The sequence below is a fragment of the Gymnoscopelus braueri genome (genome assembly GCF_963280865.1).
Source record: "Gymnoscopelus braueri genome assembly, chromosome: 5".
Taxonomy (NCBI): domain Eukaryota; kingdom Metazoa; phylum Chordata; class Actinopteri; order Myctophiformes; family Myctophidae; genus Gymnoscopelus; species Gymnoscopelus braueri.
In genome coordinates, this window is record NC_137606.1 from 52,858,276 (window position 1) to 52,883,814 (window position 25,539).

Here is a 25,539-nt window from a genome sequence, read left to right on the forward strand (position 1 = left end):
CCAAAAATACTCCATGAAGTGAAGATGTCTGTGTTTTTTTCTTTTTCTTTTTTTCTGATGAGTTTGTGATAGGTGCTCTTCATTTCCCCTGGGTGCTTTAGCCCCGAGGCACCCACAGTATCGGCGCCCTTGTCCATATTAACCTATTCCAAAATGTATTTGACAAGACATAGTGAAGAAACCCAGCACCCTTGCCCTCCAAGTTATACAGATTATTTTGATGCAGTCAGCAGTGATTACATTTAATAGCCACCGGCAAATAGATATTAAAGTTCACCCCATTCCCCCCATAACAAGTACGGGGTGAATGTTGGATGTATCATTTACAGTTGCTTGATGTGGCTTATTAATAGACTTTAAATAGTTTAATGGCTCAACCGATACGATCACAATGTCAAGTGGAATTAAGGGACCTTTTAAGGGAAGTCCTTCTTTTACTTTCTGCAAAGCATGCAATAAACACCAATATATAAGCAGGCTGAGATGGTTGACATGAAGCCATTGTGGGAGTTCAGAGTTCCATTTGTTGGTGAGTGAGACTACATCTCTCAATCATAGTCGTATTAATTTATTAGACGTGTTAGCTATTCATGCTAGACATATAAATGTATTAGAGACGTTAGCTATTCATAGCTATTTAAATGTATTAGTTCTGGTAGCTATTCATAGACATATAAATGTATTAAAGACGTTAGCTATTCATAGTCATTTAAATGTATTAGTCCTGTTAGTCATTTATTAATACATGTATTGTGTTAGCTGCATGAAAAATTATCCAGTTGTCTTTTAGGCCTACAAACATAATGTAACCAGTGGTGGGAAGAGTACATTCACTCAAGCCACTTTTTGAACAAATTGTACTTACTAAGAGTACTTTTAATGCAACATACTTTTCACTTTTAGTACTCAAGCATATTCACGAAGATTTTTTCTTTACTAGTAGAAGTAACACTTTCAAATGATTTGGCTACAATATGCTTGTTATTTAATGTTTTACCCATTTTCATAAAATTTATGTTTTGTTTGTCACACTCTACTCAATCCTTTTCCTCTCTCTCTCTCTCTCTCTCTCTCTCTCTCTCTCTCTCTCTCTCTCTCTCTCTCTCTCTCTCTCTCTCTCTCTCTCTCTCTCTCTCTCTCTCTCTCTCTCTCTCTCTCTCTCATCAAGTGGTGGGTATTTTCTTGTTAACATTGATATCTTCATTAGGGATTTATATAATGATATTTAATGTATAAATGTGTATTAAAGTGTATCATTCAAGTCATGTTTGTTTCCTCAAAATGATGTGTTGTTTTTTCTCAACACCTTTTCCACAAAAGTTGCACTTGTGAAAGGTTCCACTGCTACTGAGTAAAGGGAAAAGGTGAGTGTTCATTAGTTATTTATTAACCTATAAGATACAGCTCATAAGAATATAGTCCTACATAGTCATGCATTTATCTGCTCAGATCTCAGTCAGCAAAGGCATCAACACCATCTATTTGTCTGTCTACAGAAAGCCGCCACCATGAGTACGGACGCAGAGATGGAGCAGTATGGCAAGGCCGCCATTTACCTCCGTAAGCCAGAGAGGGAGAGAATGGAGTCTCAAAGTGCGCCCTTTGATGCCAAAACTGCAGCATTTGTGACTGATCCTAAGGAGCTGTATCTCAAGTGTAAAATCCTAAAGAAGGACGGTGCCAAAGTCACCGTGGAATTGCTCGAATCTAAGGAGGTACGTAGGTAGAGGTGGATCTAAAATAAAATAGTGACACAGTACAACTGTAATTGCAAGACATTCTAAAGTTGTGTTTTTATTTTTAGGAAAGAGTTGCAAAGGAGGATGATGTCACCCCTATGAACCCTCCCAAGTATGACAAAATTGAGGACATGGCCATGATGACCCACCTCACTGAAGCCACTGTCCTGTATAACCTCAAAGAGCGTTATGCAGCATGGATGATCTATGTAAGGTTTTCTACATGCTGAGAACAGTACAGTATTGCACCTGTCGATAGTAAAGAAAGAAAAATACAGAGTACAAGTTATATCATCAAGTGAAAACCATAGAAAAACTAATTCAGACAAACTCATGGTTCTGAAGTTAACTTGCTCATTAGTTGATGCCACTTGCAACTCGTGATCCGTTGTCCCAGATATGTGGCATGCTCAGTGTTATGTTGTATGATGTTAATGTTCTCTCTCTTCTCCCCTTCAGACCTACTCTGGCTTGTTTTGTGCAACTGTGAACCCCTACAAGTGGCTCCCAGTGTACGACCAGGAGGTTGTAAATGCCTACAGAGGCAAGAAGCGTATTGAGGCTCCACCCCACATCTTCTCTGTCTCGGACAACGCTTATCAGTTCATGCTGATGGGTACGTACTAGTCAGGACAATGTAAAGAATATATAACTATCATGGTTTTGTGCTGTATCCATGACTAAAAGTTTGCTTTACATTTTACAGATAAAGAGAACCAGTCTGTCCTGATCACGTAAGTTTCCCATCTACTAGGCATAAAAAAAAGAACATTGTACACAAATTCTGCATTTCTCTGAATGTATGTATGCATTTATAACCAGTGGAGAATCCGGTGCTGGAAAGACTGTGAACACCAAGCGTGTCATCCAGTACTTTGCAACAGCAGCTACTTCTACTGGAGAAAAATGTGCGGCCGATAGCGGTAAAATCAAGGTATATGTACAGGTTTTTAACATTAACAAAAAACATTTTTTGAACATGAAGCATTTATATGCAATATAGCAATTCAATTTAAAATAATTCTGACCAAATTTTAAATATGGCGATGTCTAAAATATTGTAGGGGTCACTGGAGGATCAGATTATTGCAGCCAATCCCTTGCTGGAGGCCTATGGTAATGCCAAGACTATTAGGAATGACAACTCCTCTCGCTTTGTAAGTATAAATAATGACATTTTATGAGAAAACCTGCAATGATTCCACAATGTAGAGGGATGCAAAAAATGTTGCTATATCAAACAGGGTAAATTCATCAGAATCCATTTCAACACAACGGGTAAACTGGCCAGTGCTGATATTGAGACATGTAAGTATGAAGTTCACAGATGTTGAGTATGAGTTATGTACAACCCATATAGAGCATCATTATTATTACTTTTATTATTATTATTATTATTATTATTATTATTATTATTATTATGAGTCATGTACAACCCATATAGATCTGCTGGAGAAGTCTAGAGTGACCTACCAGCTTTCTGCAGAGAGAGGTTACCACATCTTTTTCCAGATGATGACCAACCACAAACCTGAGATCATTGGTAAGTGTAAGTGGAATTACTGATAATGCAGTGAGTACATAAATTAATGAATAAAAAAGTTCACAATTTTCTATTTTATTTAAGAAATGTGTCTGATCACCTCCAACCCCTACGACTTCCCGTTGATCAGCATGGGTGTGATCACTGTGGCCAGCATTAACGACAAGGAGGAGCTGGACGCTACTGATGTTAGTGAACATATTTTAACATACTTTCTAATACTCACTGTGCACTGCAGTCAGTAGCTCTGCAAAATGTATTTTCTAAAGCAGTGGTTCTCAAGGTTTTCAGGCCGTGACCCCCAAAATAATCCTATTTGAACTGGGACCCCCCCCCCCCCCGACACCCTGATAAGCACTTGGAATTGTAGCAGTTGTTTTAGTTTTACTCGGTTCCACAGATAAATATTGTGAAAATAGCTGATCTACATTAGCCTGGTTCCAGACGAATCTGCCTTTGCAAAATTGCATCGCACTTTAGCCCTCGGCAGATTAGATCTGGCCCCCCTCAATAGAGATTTCATTTCTCTCCCTCCGAAGTCGTGAGGGACCAATCAGGGCCGAGTATCTAAATGTGGACGGGCTTATCACCTTATTTGGAGCAATGATGTACAATGCAGGAGACTCATTTTCAGTTTTTCACAACAAAGATGGACGCCGCCATAGCATCGGTAGTAAACGCGTTAGAAAATATTTATTTTCTAAAAGACGAACAAACAATTTCCCTTAAAGCTTTTGTTGGAAAGAAAGATGTGTTAAGAATAGTTTCATCTGGTTACCAGACTAAATACGAGTGGAGCTAGCTTTCGTTGTTTACTATTTCAGCACCGGCGCTTGTGTGTGATGTAGCAGGAAGCACTGCTCTGATTGGTTTTAGGTCTAACCAATAGAGTCCGTTTGGATCTTTTTGTAACCGCCCCTTGGTCTGGTCCCGACCAGACTAATATCCACGCAGTGTGTCGTGTGATATTGTCTGGCCACGCGAGGCTAGATCTACATATTTTCAATTTGTTGATTTGGCCAATCATTGACAATTTTTATAGTATAGTTCGTTGATTACTTTTGACGAAATGCCACCCTTTCCACATTGGCCTGTTATAGCGCCACCAGAAGGTCTAATTTAGCACAACACGTTTTTGGAACAAAATGCCTCAAATCATGAATGCAGTGTCCGCTTGCCGTGAAAGGCCTAAGAAGAAATGGCACCCTTTTCACATTGGCCTATTATAGCGCCACCAGGAGGCCACAATAACCTACCTGACCTGGTAGAGACCTGTGCTCCGAGGAGCACTTTTTCTAGTTTGTTTTATTTCTTTTTTATTCATAGGTATTAAAAGGTCTTAAAAGTCCTTAAATTGTCACTTTAGAAATGTGCAGATACCAATGTATGTATACTGTATGTTGGTTACTGTTGAGATGTACACAGTTATAAATGATGTTTGTTAATCTAATGCTTATTCTCAATCTTTTGAATACATCTCTGCTTATTGACATCAGGAGGCTATTGACATCCTGGGCTTCGACGCTGAGCAGAAACAATACATCTGGAAGTTCACCGGTTCAGTGATGCATCATGGGGTCTTGACGTTCAAACAGAAGCAGCGTGAAGAACAGGCAGAACCTGATGGCACGGAGGGTGAGCTGATCTTTATCATTATAATAATTATTATTTATCATTATCACAGAGGGTGAGATGCATCTTCAACTAAGGAATGAAAATAATACTGACTTTGTCATTAGTATTGTATTTACTTATATTCTAAATTAACTAATTTAAATATATATTCAATATATTTCCATTCTTATCTACAGTTTGATTTACCTGGTTTACCTATGATCCTAGATTACTACCTACCTCTATGCGTTTGACATATGACCTTGTGTTTACCTTACTTACTGTAAGTCACTCTCTAGATTAAGAGCGTCTGCTAAATGCCTAAATTGTTAATTGCAAATTGTATGAACATTTCAGTGTCTGACAAGATTTGCTACCTGTTGGGTCTGAACTCAGGCGATATGCTTAAGGCATATTGCTACCCCAGAGTGAAAGTCGGAAACGAGTATGTCACTAAGGGACAAACTGTGCCACAGGTGAGTAAGTTACATTATTTCCATGTTCTGATTTCAAACACACCTTATATTCTCAACACAGTATACCATAAGAACTCTAATATCTTTTTGAGTTGTTTCCAGCCTGTCTTAAATCATCTTCTGTAATTAAAATGATCCTCCAACATTAATGTCTCGCCGAAGGCGTGGAAGAGACTATGTTTTGCACCGTGTCTGTCTGTCCGTCCGTGTGTGCGCGGCACTGTTGGGCTGCTCGCATCGAAACTGTGCAGGCACACTCCCTGGAGGCCAGAGTAGAACCTCTGCCTCACTCTTTTTCAGATAGGCCTGATATATTTTTATATTACTTCTACAGATTTTGTCCAAACATCACGCAAATCGGTACACAGTATCGTGCAATAACAGGCCGATTTGCGTTTTTACCTATAACCTGCAGGATCTGAGTAAAACTTTGTATGTGCACTCCCTAGAGGCCAAGGAAAAACCTTTGCTCTGCATGATTCACATCTGCCTTATATAGCGCCAATAGGAGGCCGACTTATGTAAAATATTTTTTATTTCTATAGTCATGTGATCAAGACAGATCTGTTAGATTTTTCATATATATCATATATATGAAATTTTCTTTTGACATTGCCCTATGATAGTGCCAACAGGAGGCCGATTTTGGCAAAACACGTTTTTTATATTACTCCTATAGATTTTGTCCAAACATCTCGCAAATCGGTACACATTATCTCTATAGTCATGTGATCAAGATGGATCTGACAGATTCTTCATATTCCATTAACATTGCTGGCACACAATAACGTACCTGACCTGTGCTCTGATAAGCACTTTTTCTAGTTCAAATTCATGTATTTATTTATTTATTTAATATATGAAGAGCATACAAAAAAAATCACTCTGCAGAAAAGTGCAGTTCCATGCACCTCTGACATATTATTTTAACAGTATACAGTATACAGTATACCTGTAAAAAAAAACACTACACATAGTGTAACCAACCTTAATTACAACCCCTCCCGCTCACTCAGATCAGGGAACACAGGGAAGCTGTCAGAATCTTCCCTAAAACACCCGGGACAGACTCTCCCTTCTGGCTTCAAACTGTGGAACGAACTCCTCATTGCAGTTAGAACTGCAGACTCACTCCCAATCTTCCACCGTAATCTGAAGACTCAACTCTTCAGACTCCACCCTAGCCTGTAACACTTGCCCTAGCCTTGAAGACCTTGCAGGCTTATGCAAAGGCTAAAATGTAATTTAGATAGCATGCTATGTAGACAGATGCCAGGTTCATTTGTAGACCTGGCATCCTAGTGTGTATAGTTTCAATGTACAGATTGATTTTTTGAGATATACAGTTTAGACTGATGATGGTTATTGGTTTACCTATGATCCTAGATTACTATTGATATGCATTTGATGTATTACCTCGTGTTTTCCTTGCTTACAGTAAATTGCTCTGGATTAAGTGTCTGCTAAATGCCCGAATTCTGAATTGTTTAATTCACACCCCTACTAAATAACGTTCCTATTTCCTTAGGTAATGAACTCAGTCGGTGCCTTGGCCAAGTCCATCTATGAGAAGCTGTTCTTGTGGATGGTCATTAGGATCAACGAGATGCTGGACACCAAGCAGCCGAGAAACTACTACATTGGTGTGCTGGACATCGCTGGTTTTGAAATCTTTGATGTAAGCATGGACTTGTTTTAAGTGGCATGGACTTGTTTAAGTGGTATAGTCATTATTTCTGTCACAAAGACGTTAAGAGACTGCAGGCTAATGATATTTCCACTCACAGTTCAACACCCTGGAGCAGCTGTGCATCAACTTCACCAATGAGAAACTGCAACAGTTTTTCAACCACACCATGTTTGTTCTGGAACAAGAGGAATACAAAAAAGAAGGAATCCCATGGGATCTCATTGACTTCGGCATGGACCTGGCTGTCTGCATTGAGCTCATTGAGAAGGTATGCTATTATTTTGTGTTTTAATGGAAATGATGTTAATTTTGTTTTTGTTTATGGTGATTTGTTTCTTTTGTCTCCTTTACAAAGCCCTTGGGCATTTTCTCAATCCTTGAAGAGGAGTGCATGTTCCCAAAGGCTTCAGACAAGACATTCAACGACAAGTTGCATGGCACACATCTTGGAAAGTGTAAAGCCTTTGAGAAGCCCAAGCCTGCCAAAGGCAAGGGTGAGGCCCACTTCTCCCTGGTTCACTACGCTGGAACGGTGGACTACAGCATCACAGGCTGGCTAGAGAAGAACAAAGACCCGTTGAACGACTCTGTGGTGCAGTTGTACCAAAAGTCTTCAGTGAAGCTGCTGGCTGTGTTATATCCCCCACCTGAGCCTGAAGGTGTGTTTATTAATATAATATAATAATTGTATGTGTTCTATCCCCCACCTGAGCCTGAATTCATCCTCCTATAATTCCCCTAACCTCTGTCACCGAAACCTGTCACCAAAACCTGTTCTGCCCGGTTCTCCTCAGTGGCTGGAGCAAAGGGAGCCAAGAAGAAGGGTGGGGCCATGCAGACTGTGTCTAGTGCTTTCAGGGTAAGAGAATATGTATTCATTATTGTCAACATTATATTCCTGTAAGAATGAAGCATTATTATGATCAACATTATATCCATGTAAGAAATAGGCACGTCTTTTCATGTTGGAATTAAACAATTTCTGTATCACATGTTGTGAGCTTGTAGATCAGCTATCTTTGAATGGCTGAAGTTTATAACAGGGCTTAATTGGTTACTGTATATTTTAGAAAAATCTAAATATGCAAAGTAACTACTATCTAAAGAGTTAAAACAATTGTAGTGGAGTACAAAATTGTATCACTTTTTACCAATATCTAATATTTACTAATATCTTTTATGTCTCAATAGGCGAACTTGGGGGTGCTGATGACCAACTTGAGGAGCACTCATCCTCACTTTGTGCGTTGCCTGATTCCCAACGAGTCCAAGACTCCAGGTAAACACAGAAAATATATACAACTAGAAAAAGTGCTCCTTGGAGCACAGGTCTCCGCCAGGTCAGGTACGTTATTGTGGCCTCCTGGTGGCGCTATTATAGGCCAATGTGAAAAGGGTGCCATTTCTTCTTAGGGCTTTCATGGCAATCGGACACTGCATTCATGATTAGAGGCATTTTGTTCCAATAATGTGTTATGCTAAATTAGACCTGCTGGTGGCGCTATAACAGGCTAATGTTAAAAGGGTGGCATTTCTTCCTCGGCCTAGTGGGAATGTGCGTGTGAAATTTCACGGAATTTCAAGCTGCGTTCATGATTTGAGGCATTTTGTCCAAAACGGACCAATCCTGCAAACTTTGGAAGCCAACCTTAGCCAATGAGGATGGAATCTGGAAAATCGGACAGATCCGTGTTGATCACATGCCTATAGAGATACTGTGTACCGATTTGCATGACGTTTGGATAAATTCTGTAGGAGTACTATCAAAAATGGGTTTTGCCCAAATCGGCCTCCTGGTGGCGCTATAACAGGCCCATATAAAAAAAAAAATAGGTTATGAATTGGCATCCAGGGATTATGTGTGCATAGTTTCGCAGCGACCGGGCCAACGGTGCCGGAGATTAACTGCTAACGGACGGACGGACAGGTTGCAAAACATACTCTCTCGCCATGCCTGAATATATATATTATTGTTATTATATCTGTAACTCCCGGGTTTTGAACCCGGGTCTCCCTTGTGGAAAGATCTTAACCACAAAATCTTAACCACTAGGCCAAAGGGAATTCTTTATTGCTTGGGAGAGATATTAGACTTTTAGACTGTAATATAAATGAAGCAACATCTTTACAGGCCTGATGGAGAACTTCCTGGTTATCCACCAGCTGAGGTGTAACGGTGTGCTGGAGGGCATCAGAATCTGTAGAAAGGGCTTCCCCAGCAGAATCCCATATGCTGACTTCAAGCAGAGGTATCAATTCCTTTTTCCAGCAGCTTTTAGTTCCACACCTATTAATGCAAATTGACCCACTTTTACAAAACAGGTACAAAGTACTGAATGCCAGGGAAAAATGACCATGAACTTTTGCAAAACAGGTACAAAGTACTGAATGCCAGGGAAAAATGACCATGAACTTTTGCAAAACAGGTACAAAGTACTGAATGCCAGCGCATGTCCCGAAGGCGCGTTCATGGACAACAAGAAAGCTTCAGAGAAGCTGCTTGGGTCCATTGACGTTCCCGTTGAGGAGTACAAGTTTGGGCACACCAAGGTAAACACAATGCAAATCTTGTTTAACATTATGGACAGAGGAATAAAAGTAGATTTTACGGTTGTTTAGTTACAGTGTTTGTAACATTGTATGCAGGTGTTCTTCAAAGCTGGTCTGCTGGGTGTCCTTGAGGAGATGCGAGATGAAAAGCTGTTTGCTCTGGTCACCATGACTCAGGCCCTCGCACGAGCTTACATCATGAGACGGGAGTTTGTCAAGATGATGGCTAGGAGGTACTTTGAAAACATAATTTATTCAATATTAAGAACAATTTCCAAGTAAACATTTTCATTACTGCTCAACACAATTTTGTTATAGTGTCAAATCACTATAATAAAAGCTTTAGGTGGCAAGGAAAAACTCCCTTTAAACGGGGGAAGAAACCTTGAGCAGAACCAGGCTCTAGGGTGGGTGTCCATCTGACTTTACCTTGTCAGGTGGAGGACAACAACAATAAAACCAACAGCAATAATAACGACAACAATAACAACTATAATGACACAATAAAAGCAGCTATAATAACAACCTGCAAGGAAACCCTCGATCTGCAGCTCGGGGTCCACAATCCACAAAGAGTAATGCTAAGTTGATAGTACATCAGTATGAAACTAGGGCGAACCAAGCATTATATGCGATACCTAGAGTCAAAGGTTGTGGCAAGAGTTATTTTATATTCACAGGTATATCTCTTTGGGATGAGCTTCCTCTGTGTGTCAGGCAGTCTCATTCTAAACTCTCCTATAAAAACAGTGTGAAAATACTGTTATGGAAAAAGTCCCAGGCTTTGTTAGGGATTTAAGGTTCTTTTCAGTAGTTTGGTATTTTGTGAGTTCATGTGACATGCTGCGTGCTATTTAATTTGTTGGTGCTATGTACACTTATTCAACTATTTATTTGTATTTATGTTGCAGGACCATATTGGAAACAAGTGTTTCATTACGCTTTTATGTGTATATCCTGGATTTAAGTTATATTTTGACCAAAATCTAATCAAATCGATCATGACTCATGATACACTGCAACGGTTTTCCTACAGAGATGCCATTTTCACCATCCAGTTCAATGTGCGCGCATTCGTCAATGTGAAACACTGGCCATGGATGAAGCTGTACTACAAGATCAAGCCTCTCCTGCAGAGTGCTGAGACTGAGAAGGAGCTGGCCAACATGAAGGAGAACTATGAAAAGATGAAGATTGACCTGGCTTCTGCCCTGGCCACGAAGAAGACACTGGAAGAGAAATTGGTGTCTCTGGTGCAGGAGAAAAATAACCTTGCACAAGCAGCGTCATCAGTAAGTAGCTACACTTGTACAGGAAATGTTGCCAGTGCTAATTACTCACCCACGCGCTACTATAGTTTATCCTATTGGAGGAGGTTGATAGCCTCTTCTTCCTTGTCCTCACCTCTGCCACCACCTCCGTACGTCCAGAATCTAACAATGATAGAGCCTGCTTTTTTCACCAGCTTGTTCAGTCTGTTAATGTCCATTTTGTTAATGTACCCCCCTCCAGGAAGCAGCTGCAAAACAAATGTCATATATCTCACCCAGAACAAATGCTGACATGTTCCCTCACTTATCTTTTTCATTGACCACAAGGGAGATGAAGCATTGAACGATGCAGAGGAGAGATGTGAGGGTCTTATTAAAAGTAAGATCCAGTTGGAGGCAAAGCTCAAAGAGACGACTGAGAGACTGGAGGATGAGGAGGAGATCAATGCTGAACTGACTGCCAAGAAGAGGAAGCTGGAGGATGAATGCTCTGAGCTCAAGAAGGACATTGATGACCTGGAGCTCACCTTGGCCAAAGTGGAGAAGGAGAAACACGCCACTGAAAACAAGGTTCAACATTGTACACTCTAGCCGTCTTATCAAGCTATAGAACAATAATGATCCATTCCAATGGTTCTCATTCCATGACAACACATTCTGTTCTGCTAAACCAGGTGAAGAACCTGACTGAGGAGATGGCCTCTCAGGATGAGAGCGTCGCTAAGCTGACCAAGGAAAAGAAGGCCCTCCAAGAGGCCCATCAGCAGACCCTGGATGACCTGCAGGCAGAGGAAGACAAAGTCAACACTCTGACCAAGGCCAAGACCAAGCTGGAGCAGCAAGTTGACGATGTGAGTTTATGAAGTGAATCAGATGTTCTGGATAACATTATGTTTATTGTTTCACTGAATAATGATGTACAAATAATTTATCATTGTGCAGCTGGAGGGTTCTCTGGAACAAGAGAAGAAGCTCCGCATGGACCTGGAGAGAGCCAAGAGAAAGCTGGAGGGTGATCTGAAACTGGCCCAGGAATCCATCATGGACCTGGAGAACGACAAGCAACAGTCTGACGAGAAGATAAAGAAGTAATGTGAACCAACAATATGAAATGTCATGGAGAGAAACCACCTGCAGAATGACACTAAAATATTGATGTGCTGTATTCTACAGGAAGGAGTTTGAAACGAGCCAACTTCTGAGTAAGATTGAGGATGAACAATCCTTGGGGGCTCAGCTACAGAAGAAGATCAAAGAACTGCAGGTATTTTTTTTTCCTTTTCTGTAAAATAACTTACTGCCAGAGTAAATGAATAAATACATCAGCGCGGCCAGCATTTTTACTAACATTTCAAGACCCACGGAAAATTTCGCTCCACGACGATCGACACAGGAGGACGGAGCAGAGTCTCTGCTTTCATCCGGAAAATAAAGCGTGTCACCGCGGCGCTCCCTTCTTTAGTTATCGGCAGTTGAATATAGCTTGTTTTCACCAAAAACGCAGAAATAACAAGAAAGCAGAGAAAAATATATTTTTATAAATCCTTTGTCATTAGATCATTTGCTGTGATCGTTGTTATCGTTGTGATCGTTGTGATCGTTGTGATCATTGTGATCACGTCATTTCCGGGTGTAAACTTCTTTGGAAGTCCTAGGATCACTCACAGGTTGGCGAAGAGCGCCCTCTATCGTAAACACTGAAAACACCAAGATACGTCAAAATATGTCAAAATATGTCAATGGCGGTCTGTGCGTTGGATTGACATGCGTCGAAATACGTCATTGGCAGTCAATGAGTTAATAAGTAGGAGTGAATTATTATTTTCAGATGTTAATCTAACAACATTAATTTGAAAGGCTCGTATTGAAGAACTGGAGGAGGAGATCGAAGCAGAGCGTGCTGCTCGTGCCAAGGTGGAGAAGCAGAGAGCTGATCTCTCCAGGGAACTTGAGGAGATCAGTGAGAGGCTGGAGGAGGCTGGAGGAGCCACCGCTGCTCAGATAGAGATGAACAAGAAGCGTGAGGCCGAGTTCCAGAAGCTGCGTCGTGACCTTGAAGAGTCCACCCTGCAGCATGAAGCCACCGCCTCTGGTCTCCGTAAGAAACAGGCCGACAGCGTGGCTGAACTGGGTGAGCAGATCGACAACCTCCAGCGTGTCAAGCAGAAACTGGAGAAGGAGAAGAGCGAATACAAGATGGAGATCGATGACCTGTCCAGCAACATGGAAGCTGTTGCTAAGGCAAAGGTAGAATAGAATGCTTGTGTGTAATTCTTGACTGAACCAATAAGAAACAAACAAGGGAATACATTGTAGGTTACTTCAGTGATTGAATATGTCCAATGTTAATCAACAGGGAAATCTTGAGAAGATGTGCCGCACCCTTGAGGACCAACTTGGGGAAATCAAGGCCAAGAGTGATGAGAATGTTCGCCAGCTCAATGATATTGGAGCTCAGAGAGCAAGACTGTTGACAGAGAATGGTAAACATCTTAAAGTCTACTTTGTCTACATGGTTTGTCGATGGTACTTGAGCAAATTGACCATAATTAGAGATAATGCTTTGAACAGTTATCCTGGGACTGATGATTTGTTTGAAATGTATGAACCGAATATTTCAATTTCTAACTAGGTGAGTTTGGTCGTCAACTGGAGGAGAAAGAAGCTCTGGTCTCTCAGCTCACCAGGGGCAAGCAGGCCTTCACCCAACAGATTGAGGAGTTGAAGAGACACGTTGAAGAGGAGGTTAAGGTGAGGAACAGATTATTATTATTTTGTTTCTACAAATAGGCCTAGTTTTTTTTATTTTTGGTAATTTCATTCAGCTGACATTATTTTGGCCATTTTCTTTTTACAGGCAAAGAATGCCCTTGCTCATGCTGTGCAATCAGCTCGCCATGACAGTGACCTTCTGAGGGAGCAGTTTGAGGAGGAACAGGAAGCCAAGGCGGAGCTGCAGCGTGGAATGTCCAAGGCCAACGCTGAGGTGTGTCAGTGGAGGAGCAAGTATGAGACTGATGCTGTCCAACGCACTGAGGAGCTGGAGGAAGCTAAGTAAGTACCACACTCTATACACAGTAAGTGATCAGTGTTTTACAATATCGGGTACCACTCTTTATACAGTGATCAGTATTTTACACTATCAGGTACCACTGGTTATACAGTGATCAGTGTTTTACACTATGAGTTACCACTCTATATACAGTGATCAGTGTTTTACACTATCAGGTACCACTCACTATACAAAATATTGCCCACAATAATTTGAATCCATTCGACACTGATCAACAGGAAGAAGCTAGCCCAGCGTCTTCAGGAAGCTGAGGAGCAAATTGAGGCTGTGAATTCCAAGTGTGCCTCTCTGGAGAAAACCAAACAGAGACTCCAGGGTGAAGTGGAAGACCTCATGATTGATGTGGAGAGGGCCAATGGTTTGGCTGCCAACCTTGACAAGAAACAGAGGAACTTCGATAAGGTGCTTTGATGTTCATTATTTTCAAACAAAAATAAATCTAGCCTCCTTAATGTTGGGTAAATGACACATTACATTATAAATGCTGTGCTGTACAGGTCTTGGCAGAATGGAAACAGAAGTATGAAGAGGGACAGGCAGAGTTGGAGGGAGCTCAGAAAGAGGCTCGTTCTCTCAACACTGAGTTGTTTAAGATGAAGAATTCTTATGAGGAGTCCCTGGACCAACTGGAGACCATGAAGCGTGAGAATAAGAACCTGCAACGTGAGTTTTCTCTTCATCATTATTTTTACAACAGTTTTAATTTTTGCTTAATTTTTGCATATTTCTTTTGAGCCAAAAGGTGGTGTTGTTAATGGGTCAAAAGGTCATCATGTTGCCTTTAAAATTCTTCAAATGTTCAAGATTAATTGTGGATATAGGCTACACCAACTTTATTCAAACACAAAATACTTGACCGACTGAAAAGTTCCTTGTTCATTATTTTCATTCAACTTGCAGAGGAGATCTCAGACCTGACTGAACAGATTGGTGAGACTGGAAAGAACATCCATGAGCTGGAGAAGTCCAAGAAACAGGTGGAGACAGAGAAGTCAGAGATCCAGACAGCCCTGGAGGAAGCAGAGGTATAACTGCAGAAGAATACAATTGTTTATAAGTGTACCTACCCCACAGAAGTGTCTCTGAGCGAGCTAGCTCTCTTAGCGTTGCCTGTTGCGTGTCGAACTGGTGAGTTGGTGATCAGGGTTTGATCCCAGCTCAGGGCGTTGCGGTATTCACTACATTGGTGTCAGAAGTGGGATGCCTCTCCTCGTGTGAGGAACGTGGAGCGCTAAGCGCTTGGACTGGTACGGGGGGGTAGTGTAGCAGAATTTGTGCTTGGCCATAACTTGCTTCTCTGACCGAACTAGCTCTCTTAGCGTTGCCTGTTGCGTGCTGGACTGGTGAGTTGGCAATTGGGGTTCGATCTCAGCTTAGGGCGTTGCGCTATTCACTACAATATTTTAGATTTCTTTCAATACGTTTTATATTCAAACAGTGTAGCAGTATGATCTTACATTTTGATCCTGTGTTACATTTCAGGGTACTCTGGAGCACGAGGAGTCCAAGATTCTTCGTGTCCAGCTGGAGCTCAACCAGATCAAGGGTGAGGTGGACAGGAAGCTGGCAGAGAAGGATGAGGAGATGGAGCAGATCAAGAGGAACAGCCAGAGGGTGATTGACTCCATGCAGAGCACTCTGGACTCTGAGGTCAGGAGCAGAAACGATGCCCTGAGGATCAAGAAGAAGATGGAGGGAGACCTGAATGAGATGGAGGTTCAGCTGAGTCACGCCAACCGTCAGGCTACTGAGTCCCAGAAGCAGCTGAGGAACATCCAGGGAACGCTCAAGGTGCAAAACATAGTAGTTAGATATGTATACAAACAGTGGAACTGCTCTGAGCAGTGAATGGTCACATTCTGATGTTTCTCTTATCGTGACCACCTCCAATGTGATTCATTTAAGGATGCCCAACTGCACCTTGATGATGCTCTCAGAGCCCAAGAAGATCTGAAGGAGCAAGCTGCCATGGTGGAGCGTAGGAACGGCCTCATGGTTGCTGAGATTGAGGAGCTGAGAGTGGCTCTGGAACAGACAGAAAGAGGCCGCAAAGTGGCTGAACAAGAACTAGTGGATGCCAGTGAGCGTGGTGGACTGTTGCACTCTCAGGTAAGTCAATGAGAAACTCTACATAACAAATAACAACATCAACATCAAATATTTAACATACAAGTAATGCGTTCTAACATTTTGCTAAACTGAATCTTTATTTTAGAACACAAGCCTTTTGAACACCAAGAAGAAAATTGAAGCTGACCTGATCCAGGTCCAAGGTGAAGTGGACGACAGCGTTCAAGAAGCAAGGAATGCTGAGGAGAAGGCCAAGAAAGCAATCACTGATGTAAGTTATGACGTTCGCCCCTTATCCAATATAGCAGGACAATTAGATATCCTACAGAGGATGTATTCTAGAACTAAATCCTGAACTTGCACGTCTAATTCAAACAGCCATGATGAAGATCATAGGGAGAAAAGCAACATAACTATTGTTATGACTACTAAGATATTGTGATTGTATTACCTTCTACCTGGTTTGTTTCCTTCTGGTCTTATGACACTAGTCTCTGTTTCTTTCCTTTCATCAATTTTAATTAGCTATTTTCTCACATGTGAATTTAAGCACGCTTATAGTGTGGTTAAGTATACTCTATTTACCATGTTTGTATATTGTGATTTTCTTGGCAAGTGTGTGATGCATCATTTGTTCCTTGCGGGACAACAAAATATATTTTATCTTGTACAATAATGACTTTCCAGGCCGCCATGATGGCCGAGGAGCTGAAGAAGGAGCAGGACACCAGCTCTCACCTGGAGAGGATGAAGAAGAACCTGGAGGTCACAGTCAAGGACCTCCAGCACCGTCTGGATGAAGCTGAGAACCTGGCTATGAAGGGAGGCAAGAAGCAGCTCCAGAAACTGGAGTCTAGGGTAAGGTGTATAGTTTACTTCAACACAGCTTACAGTCAATGAAATAAGAATAAATATTTTGATTATGTATATAATTCAACTGTGAAGGTGCGTGAGCTGGAGGCAGAAGTTGATGCTGCACAGAGAGGTGGAGCAGATGCTATTAAAGGTGTCCGCAAGTACGAGAGGAGAGTGAAGGAGCTGACATACCAGGTACTGTATTCACTTCAATGACCATCATGCGTCTGACAAAATAAATAGATTGCATGAACATACAACTAATGTTATAAATTCCCTCTCACTTCAGACTGAAGAGGACAAGAAGAATCTTGGCAGGCTTCAGGATCTGGTAGACAAACTGCAGATGAAGGTGAAGGGCTACAAGAGGCAGGCTGAGGAAGCGGTAAGACAAATATACATATTGATGAATTTTCACTTATTATGTGAAGATGACCAACAGCAGAGCATGTTTCAGTGTCCATCTCGCTGCTTTCCACGAGCGGCACATGGAATCACTAGATTGCTGTGCTTCTGCGCTATGGTATGGCATCCGCACCGCGGGGAAGCTGTGGAAGCTCTAAGCTGTTACTCTAACACGGGTGCTGAAAAGAAAGGCAAGCCGTTCCACAACAATGCACACGTGCTGCAGACGCAGGCAGTCTGTTTCAGGCAAAATAGTAAACATTTCCAAAATGGTTACAGAAAGCAATAGATTTTGTTTCCTCCAAGCTGCGATTTTTCGCTCGGGGTGCCGAACAAGTACAAGAACACAGTCATGATCGCGTTGTTTCAATGAGAACCTGTAGTCCCAAGTCACTCATGAACATGCCGCATGGGCTACTGTATTATCCACAACCACACTTTATAATTTTCTGAAAGTGGACTATAAGATGCTCTTTTCAAATATTGAGGCTTTGAACCATCTCTATCATATTGTAGGAGGAAGCAGCCAACACTCACCTGTCCAAGTGCAGAAAGGTTCAGAATGAGCTGGAGGAGGCTGAAGAGCGTGCTGACATCGCTGAATCCCAGGTCAACAAGATGAGAGCTAAAAGTCGTGACTCCAAGGTAAATACATGTGCAATATGAAGGTTCATTATGTTGACTATCTTACATTTAACTACATTTTCATGTTGAATATCTAAAATTATATTCCTATTGTTACAGGGAAAAGACGCTGCTGAATAAGTTCTGCAATTCAAGTCAAATTGTATTCAACAAGTCATAAAATATGACCCATTGTATTCAATAAAGGCATGGCAACAAAATAATTTTGTTGTTTATTGTATTCATTACTTTGTCAATCGCTTTTTATAGTCAGGTTTGTCAGAGTATTATTATGAAACAAAAATATAATTCTATTCTCAACTATATTATGTGGTACAGAATGTATGTTTGAACATAGTAGGGCTGTTTTTTTTTGTCGTTTTCTGCATCCAAACCTTTCAGGATGGTGAGGTTGAGAACTTTCCAAATTTAATTTCACAATGTCTACTACTGTAGCTATTGAACGTTTTCTAAATGCAGAATTAAAGGGTTATATAGAGTTTACAAGAGATGTATGTGCATGGGGGGCAAGCATAAAAACTACCAAAGCCATTGTCAACTAAGACCAAAGTGTCCGATTAATTGATTTGACTATGAGGGGACAGCCGCACAACATGTTTACATTACACACACACACACACACACACACACACACACACACACACACACACACACACACACACAGGCCATGAGGATACTGCAAGTAGGCTCCCAAATCATTGGAAAAACAGTTGAAAACACGATGAAAATATGACATTAAAAAAAAAGAACAATAATGTAGATTTCATGGTATAATATGCCATGAAATTGATTCAACAGAGAAATATAAAGAATATCAAAATATTGTTTAAAACCTTGAAAACAATTTGTTAAATAGAAGCTTAACTAACTGAGTTAGTTCCATTGATCCAAGCCCGAACACAATCGATTGAATGATCATTAAAATAAACATGCTGAAACGGTTGAGAACCACTGCTTTATAGGTATTAAAGGAGCCTCAATGAATAGTTGTCGTCTTAAAACAGCAATCACAACCTTTGATTAACATTTATCCAGGGATGCATTTTCATAACAGGGAATCCCATGTGGTTAATAATCCAAGTTGGGATAGCTATTATATTTGGGCTGTAGCCTATCTCAACAAACCATAGAACCATGAAATCTACCAGCATGGAATAAAACTTTTACAGTAACAATAACAATTAGTGCCAAGTGCCAAGGTTATTATTACAGTCGTACATTTGAAGAATATAACTGCTGTTATTTTATATTAACAAGCTAAAAGTTTGAAGCTTGTTGCAGGCTGCTAATTAGTAATAATTAATAGACACCATGCGCTTAGTAATGCAATCCCTAGGAATATGCACATTCTTTAACTCAATGCTTTCAAAATCAAAGTTCAGACAATTTACCAATATCTAGACAATATATTTATATTTGACTATGTAGACCATTGTTGTCAACATAGCATAGTTATTGTACATTTTTAAATATCATGTTTTGATTTTCATTTAAATGTCCAACTCAAGTTTGCCTCATTATGACATGCCCAGAACAGGGATGCTAGGGGTTCAAGTGGTAAAATAAAGGATCATAAAGTACACTGCACACTGGGTCATGCTCCAAAGCTTTATAACAATGTTTGGTTCCTTTTAACACCACGTGACGTTTCAAGGCTGCCGGCTCTTCATCAGACACTGAAGTACACACACAAGCACCTACATGTTGTGCTGAGTCAGCTGACCAGTAGTCTCGCGTTACCAGACGGTTGCCTCCGACAATTTTCAAATGTTTCCGGCATACAGTCTGGGACTCGGAAGCTCTGATCATGATTAGAATATAAACCGGATGTGGAGCCTCCTCTCCATTTCCGTTTCGTCTTTACAGTCGTGCACATTTATGCTAATATAAATACAAATCATCTAAGTATACATAGCTTGCTGCTTAGCAGAAATGGGAATTAAAAAGTAAAGTGTAAAGATATTTTAAAAGATATTTTCATGAACGGAAGTGCCAGTTTCCTCTGTCGGATTTTGGGAGTTGTAATTCCAGACTCTATATAGCATTCAGAGATAGTGGAATAGTTGTCTGGCTACGCGAGACTAGCTGACCAGTGACCCAGCTGGCACACATAACACCATCAATCATCACCAAAGTCAGAAGTACTTGAAAAAACTGTTATTTATAGAGCCACCCAACAATGGAACTCATTATCCGCAAATATTAAACAAATTAAGAGCAAACATATATTCAAAAAATCTCTTAAACAGATATTAATGAGAGAGATCACACAATTAGAATGATCAATATGTTTTTGTACATGATGTTTAACCAATGTTCCTGTGTCTATATCATTGGCATTTTAATGTAGCTTAGTTTTGGACTGACGAGTGTCAGTTGTTGTTTGTATGTATATTGTATGTTGTTTTATGTTGTGATGTTTTATGTGGACCCCAGGAAGACTAGCGACCGCGGCAGCGGAAGCTAATGGGGATCCGAATAAAGAATAAAGAATAAATAATCAAGTATCAAATATGCAGCATAATGCCCATCATGAAATTAATAGAATACCCAGTTTACACAAATGTCCACACACAAATACAATATATATATTTAAAACATGTTTTTGATCCAAACAACTGGCACAGGAAAGGCTTACACCATCATAAAAGTCAAGTGAACAAGAAGAAAAAAAAACACTCTCAAGGAATTGACTTATACTATTTAGAGGCGCCTCTGCTAATCTAGAACTTGGTGGAAAAAGATGAACGCATGAGTGAAACATGGACCCATGGCTGTGCGTGTAATGTTTGATCTGCGTTGTGTTGTGGATTAACGAAGTTCCAGACCACTTCTCTCTTTGTTGACAGTTTATTCCGGTAAGAATGCAAACAAGTCTCTGGTCAGTCACTTCTTTTGGTGTAACACACCCAAGCCTCAGCACGTCTACAACAGAATTAGCAGTAGTTTGTTGTAAACAATGTACCGTTTGGTATGTCAAAATAACTAATTGAAAACATTCTTCATGTAGGTACATTAAGCATGTTTAGAACAACCAGTATTCATCACAGTATCACAGTAAACATACAGACTCTTATTGAAATTATAGTGTGCTGACTCTGAGGAACACATCTTACCTTGGGCAAATCTAATTTAGACTGGCACCACTCCAACATGGACACTTGTGTTAATCAATGAGGTGCCGCCCACTAACCAATAAGAAATGCCCTTACTCAAGGAGCAAGTGGAACCCACTAAACTCTGTTACATGCAGTTCCTTTGTGGATTCTGACCTCAGCCCAGCACCCATGGTTTTTAGTGAGTGGATGTGCGTGCTTTCTGTTAAATAAAGGATAAGACAGGGGGACAGAGAGGTCTGACATTGATTGACTGACATTAGGAGCACAAGCTGTTCACAAGCTATGAAATGTCTGTCTGCAAAAAAGTAATTTAAAAAACAAGGACAATATCAGTCACCAGAACCAGGGTGTGTTTTCAATTAATCTAACGTGGTTTTTAAATGGAGTTTGCAGTTACAATGGGTTTATATAGGAAGGGGGCGTGTCTGAAAAAAAAATATATATCTAAATACTGAATCAAGCAACTTTTTTTTTTTAAAGTGTTTGAAAGTGAAATATCTATTTACAGTAGTCTGTTACTGTCCACCACTGAAGTTAGTGATCATACCAGTTGTATAGAACCGTATAACATTGTCAATTTATGCAGTCACCTTATCACAACAGGTTTAATGGCAGAGTCAAACATAACCCTAACCCTAAGCCATGTGTGAGTTAATTGTTGTAAGATTGTTTCATTTATTGCTGCTATTATGACTGCCACACTTTCAGGTTGTCACTTGTCACCTTTTGTTAGTTTGTGACAGTCCTTTGACTGACTTTGGGACAGTCAGTGATTGGTTGGTGAGTGTAGGCTACTATATGGGGGAAACTGTAGAAGCATTTTGGTATGGGACAATTAAAGAACAGATTGATATATTTATGTTGCTTGCTCTGCTTGGAATTAGGTGTACAAGTTCAATCATTTGAATTAGTCCTGTTTGCATGAAATTTACCCCCAAATGTAATAAATACAATGAACAACAAATACAATATGTACATTACACAAGGGCTAGATGTCTCACGCCAGTACCCCCTGACTCCATGTTCTCCATACATCAAGGGTCACGGTCACGTGTGTTGTGATGTGTGAAACACACGCAAGTACACACAATGTATGCATTTTGTAGTTAGCTGCTGTTCTTAACATAGTTCTGTGTTAAACCTTGTGTTGTCCTTCATCCAAGGGTGGAAAAACAAGCCAAATATTATACTTTTACTCCACTTCAATTAGTTGAAAACTTTAGTTATTAGTTACCTTGCAGATTTTGATTATTATTACAAAACGAAAACATACATTAACCACTTATACATTGTGGCCATTTGAAAACAGACGATGGTCGTCTGGCACGACCGTCATGGATGAACTTCAACCTGGTGTTTGCATTTTCTCCTTTTTGGTCCGTACATCTACATAAACGTTCAGATTTCAAATATACAGTGCTTACCCCATGAGCACGGATGTTAAAATTGTGCACGGCCCCTCAGAAGTACCCGTATCTTCCGTATTTTCAATAAAAAGTATTTTTATATGATTGGTAGCCATTTTCTCCGTATTTTTGCAATATTATGCTTTCAACCACGCGACCCTATCGGTTGGGAGGTGTATTGCACCCTGATACACAGAGAAAATTAACACAGTTCGGATTAAAATTATTTTTATTATACGGAAGGTACGGGTACTTATGAGGCTCCATACATAATTACAACATCCGTGGGCCGTGGCTATGGAGTAAGCACTTTACATTTGAAATATGAATGTTTATGTAGATGTACGGATCAAGAAGGGAGACAGTTTAAATACCAGGTTGAAGTTTCGTCATGAGTCATGTTTCAGGGCTAGTGAAATGCAGCACATTCTGGAACTAAATATACTGCACACGCGGTAGCTATGGCAACAACAACATACACAAACCTTTTTGTGCATGTAATTACTCTTCTATTAAACAATTTATATATTTATATTAAATGTAGTTATTTGTTTAAACTGATGATGATTTTATTTGTCTGTCATTAAATGTTTTGATGAATTGTGTACAAAGGACCCCGGTCCCCAAGAAACATGCTTTCTTGGATTTAAAATCCTCTTAGCAGACCTTGTATTGAACTGTACTTTCCTGTACTTTTCCAATCAATCAATCAATCAATCAATCAATCAATCAATCAATCAATCAATCAATCAATCAATCAATCAATCAATCAATATCATGTCCAGTGCTGTACACAGTGATGGAACGGCGAAATACATGTGTAGTACCTCTGCTTTGTCACAAGATGGGGCATTTTCCTCACATTCCGTGTGGTCTGATTAGTAGGCTAACTATTTCAGATTTTAAACGTAGGCCATTAATTATGCAGTGGTGTAAAGTAACTAAGTAAATATAGTCAAGTACAGTACTTAAGTATACTTTTGAGGTATTTTTTACTTTACTGGAGTATTTCCAATTTTCAGTAATTTTACTTCTACCCACTACATCTCATATTCCACTTTTACTCCACTACAATTATTTGAAAACTTTAGTTACTAGTTACTTTGTAGATTTAGATTATAATTACTAAACATACATTAACCACTTAAGCTCTATACACATTTCGGCTAGTTGAAAATAGCCGATCTACAAGCCCACAACGCGTCCCGATGCGACACGTTGTGAGCTTGTAGATCTGCTACTTTCAAAAGATTTCTACAATGAGAAAACTGAAAATGGGACATTTCTGCTTAATGAGTACTTTTACCTTTGCATGGTACTTTAAGTACATATTGATCAGAACATATTTATATACATTATTTTAGGCCTAGAACCAAGTCATCCAGGCTCCTGGTGAATCATGGCCATAAAACATTTGATTCTGTGTCAAAAAATATTGCAATATTTAATTGTATTATATACTCATTTCTTTGCGGTTTTACATGTTTTTTTATTACTCAGAATCAAATGTTTTATGGTCATGATTCACCAGGAGCCTGGATGCCTTGGTTCCAGGCTTAAATTAATGTATAAATATTTTCTGAAATCTCTATGGGGGAAATGAATGGGTTTTCTATCTGTGTCACCACTGCTATGCCCTATTAGGCCTGCATATACTTTGTCAATCATGGTCCCAGCCGGGGTCTACACTAGGCCCCCTTGTTTTTCTCTAGTCCACACTAATCTCTTCACCAAAAAATAGCTGACATTGTAGAATTGCTATTTTCATTGAATATTCATCATTTTCGCTGAATGTTCGCCCACCACGAAATGCCCAGAATAGGGGTGCTATAGGGTTCGCTTGGTTAACTGGCATTAGAGTAAAGTTACATTTAACAAAAGGCTGGCCGTTGGAGTTGATGAACTTGATGGTGTACTGTACCGGTGAACTTAGCCTAACCACTATACCGACTCTCCTGGCTGACAATACAAACACACGCAGGTGCGTAGCTATTTACCTTTTCTGTCATTATCCTATATGACGATTATTATTTCAAATGCGCTGCTTCAGATGGCTGCAACAATATCAACTGCATTGTTGCCATGAATGATGATTCCTGATCATAATCTCATGCCACGAAACTGTTATTATAAACCTCTGACTGAATTAGTCAATTTGAAACCTTGTTAACCTTGATGGGCTGAATGCCTATGGTGGGATTAAATGCATTCAAGTTCATCCTAGCCTATAATTTCTTGTGTCATTATGTGACATAACATGCAGTAGTTTATGCTCACTTTTAGACCCTGTGCCACAGTTATTGTTCATGTGTGTGGTTCATGCTCATTCACTTTGTGCTCACTTGATTGCATCTCAACATGATTTAGCTGGCTGAAAATAGCCGACCTAAAAGTTCACAACGCGCGGTTGCATCATGACTCATGTGAGCTTGTATCGGCTATTTCCACCTTACAACAACCTGTTGCTGATTGAGTTCTTTTTCATCTTTAAACGGAACTGGCAGTCTGGCACCATGGTGAAGGTTCTGAGTTTCACCGTCGGATTGGCCATGATGATAGGGCTCCGCTACATTATGGGGCATTCTCTGGACATCCTACAGTTGATCCACCACGGAGGTAACATCCATCACTGAATCACATCACAAATCACACAAATCTGTATTATCTTTTATAGCAATATGTTTATTATTGTCTAAGATGCCTGTCTCATGTTCCAGTTCTTGAATTAACCATTGACTATGTCCTGGCCCACCATAATAATGGCTAATGGCTTAGATTTTAAAAAGACCTGGCCAAACTTGCTTGCCGACCTCAGCTCTATTCTATACCTTTGTACGTGCACCAATAACTGTTCCCGTAGCCTTCACCAAAAGTACTAGTGGAGGTGCAATAATGTAATGCTTTGTATGGAGTAGTGTTTGCAATGTTTCTGAAACAAACTAATAAAGCACGCTCATCCACTCACTAACAGAGGTCAGAATCCAAAAACAATAAAGTCTGCACACTGGATCATGCTCCAACGTTTATAAATGTATTGGTTCCTTTTACACCATCATTGGACGTGACTTTTCGAGCCCTACAGG

The 25,539-nt window shown here is 40.2% G+C and overlaps 1 protein-coding gene across 2 annotated transcripts in view; it reads left to right on the forward strand.

Annotated features, from left to right (window-relative positions):
• LOC308086071 (myosin heavy chain, fast skeletal muscle-like) overlaps nt 1-18,155 on the forward strand; it is a 61,279-nt gene extending 43,124 nt beyond the window's left edge. The window contains exons 1-39 of one of the 2 annotated variants that reach the window (XM_080429430.1): nt 1,476-1,715; nt 1,805-1,948; nt 2,199-2,355; nt 2,446-2,473; nt 2,562-2,673; nt 2,804-2,896; nt 2,984-3,047; nt 3,184-3,282; nt 3,367-3,470; nt 4,779-4,917; nt 5,254-5,372; nt 6,901-7,050; nt 7,160-7,330; nt 7,418-7,721; nt 7,857-7,921; nt 8,254-8,341; nt 9,194-9,311; nt 9,489-9,612; nt 9,709-9,845; nt 10,649-10,904; nt 11,211-11,453; nt 11,558-11,734; nt 11,826-11,971; nt 12,057-12,147; nt 12,741-13,130; nt 13,240-13,366; nt 13,516-13,634; nt 13,741-13,937; nt 14,175-14,358; nt 14,454-14,619; nt 14,857-14,981; nt 15,439-15,747; nt 15,862-16,065; nt 16,172-16,297; nt 16,714-16,884; nt 16,972-17,076; nt 17,171-17,266; nt 17,803-17,931; nt 18,031-18,155. In XM_080429430.1, coding sequence (XP_080285556.1) covers nt 1,509-1,715; nt 1,805-1,948; nt 2,199-2,355; nt 2,446-2,473; nt 2,562-2,673; nt 2,804-2,896; nt 2,984-3,047; nt 3,184-3,282; nt 3,367-3,470; nt 4,779-4,917; nt 5,254-5,372; nt 6,901-7,050; nt 7,160-7,330; nt 7,418-7,721; nt 7,857-7,921; nt 8,254-8,341; nt 9,194-9,311; nt 9,489-9,612; nt 9,709-9,845; nt 10,649-10,904; nt 11,211-11,453; nt 11,558-11,734; nt 11,826-11,971; nt 12,057-12,147; nt 12,741-13,130; nt 13,240-13,366; nt 13,516-13,634; nt 13,741-13,937; nt 14,175-14,358; nt 14,454-14,619; nt 14,857-14,981; nt 15,439-15,747; nt 15,862-16,065; nt 16,172-16,297; nt 16,714-16,884; nt 16,972-17,076; nt 17,171-17,266; nt 17,803-17,931; nt 18,031-18,051 — 5,805 coding nt within the window. In that variant the 5' untranslated portion in view covers nt 1,476-1,508 and the 3' untranslated portion in view covers nt 18,052-18,155. Of the gene's footprint in view, nt 1-1,475; nt 1,716-1,804; nt 1,949-2,198; nt 2,356-2,445; nt 2,474-2,561; nt 2,674-2,803; nt 2,897-2,983; nt 3,048-3,183; nt 3,283-3,366; nt 3,471-4,778; nt 4,918-5,253; nt 5,373-6,900; nt 7,051-7,159; nt 7,331-7,417; nt 7,722-7,856; nt 7,922-8,253; nt 8,342-9,193; nt 9,312-9,488; nt 9,613-9,708; nt 9,846-10,648; nt 10,905-11,210; nt 11,454-11,557; nt 11,735-11,825; nt 11,972-12,056; nt 12,148-12,740; nt 13,131-13,239; nt 13,367-13,515; nt 13,635-13,740; nt 13,938-14,174; nt 14,359-14,453; nt 14,620-14,856; nt 14,982-15,438; nt 15,748-15,861; nt 16,066-16,171; nt 16,298-16,713; nt 16,885-16,971; nt 17,077-17,170; nt 17,267-17,802; nt 17,932-18,030 lie in introns of those variants that run through there. The other variant, XM_080429429.1, reaches the window with a different exon arrangement.
• Nucleotides 18,156-25,539: the final 7,384 nt, after the last annotated feature.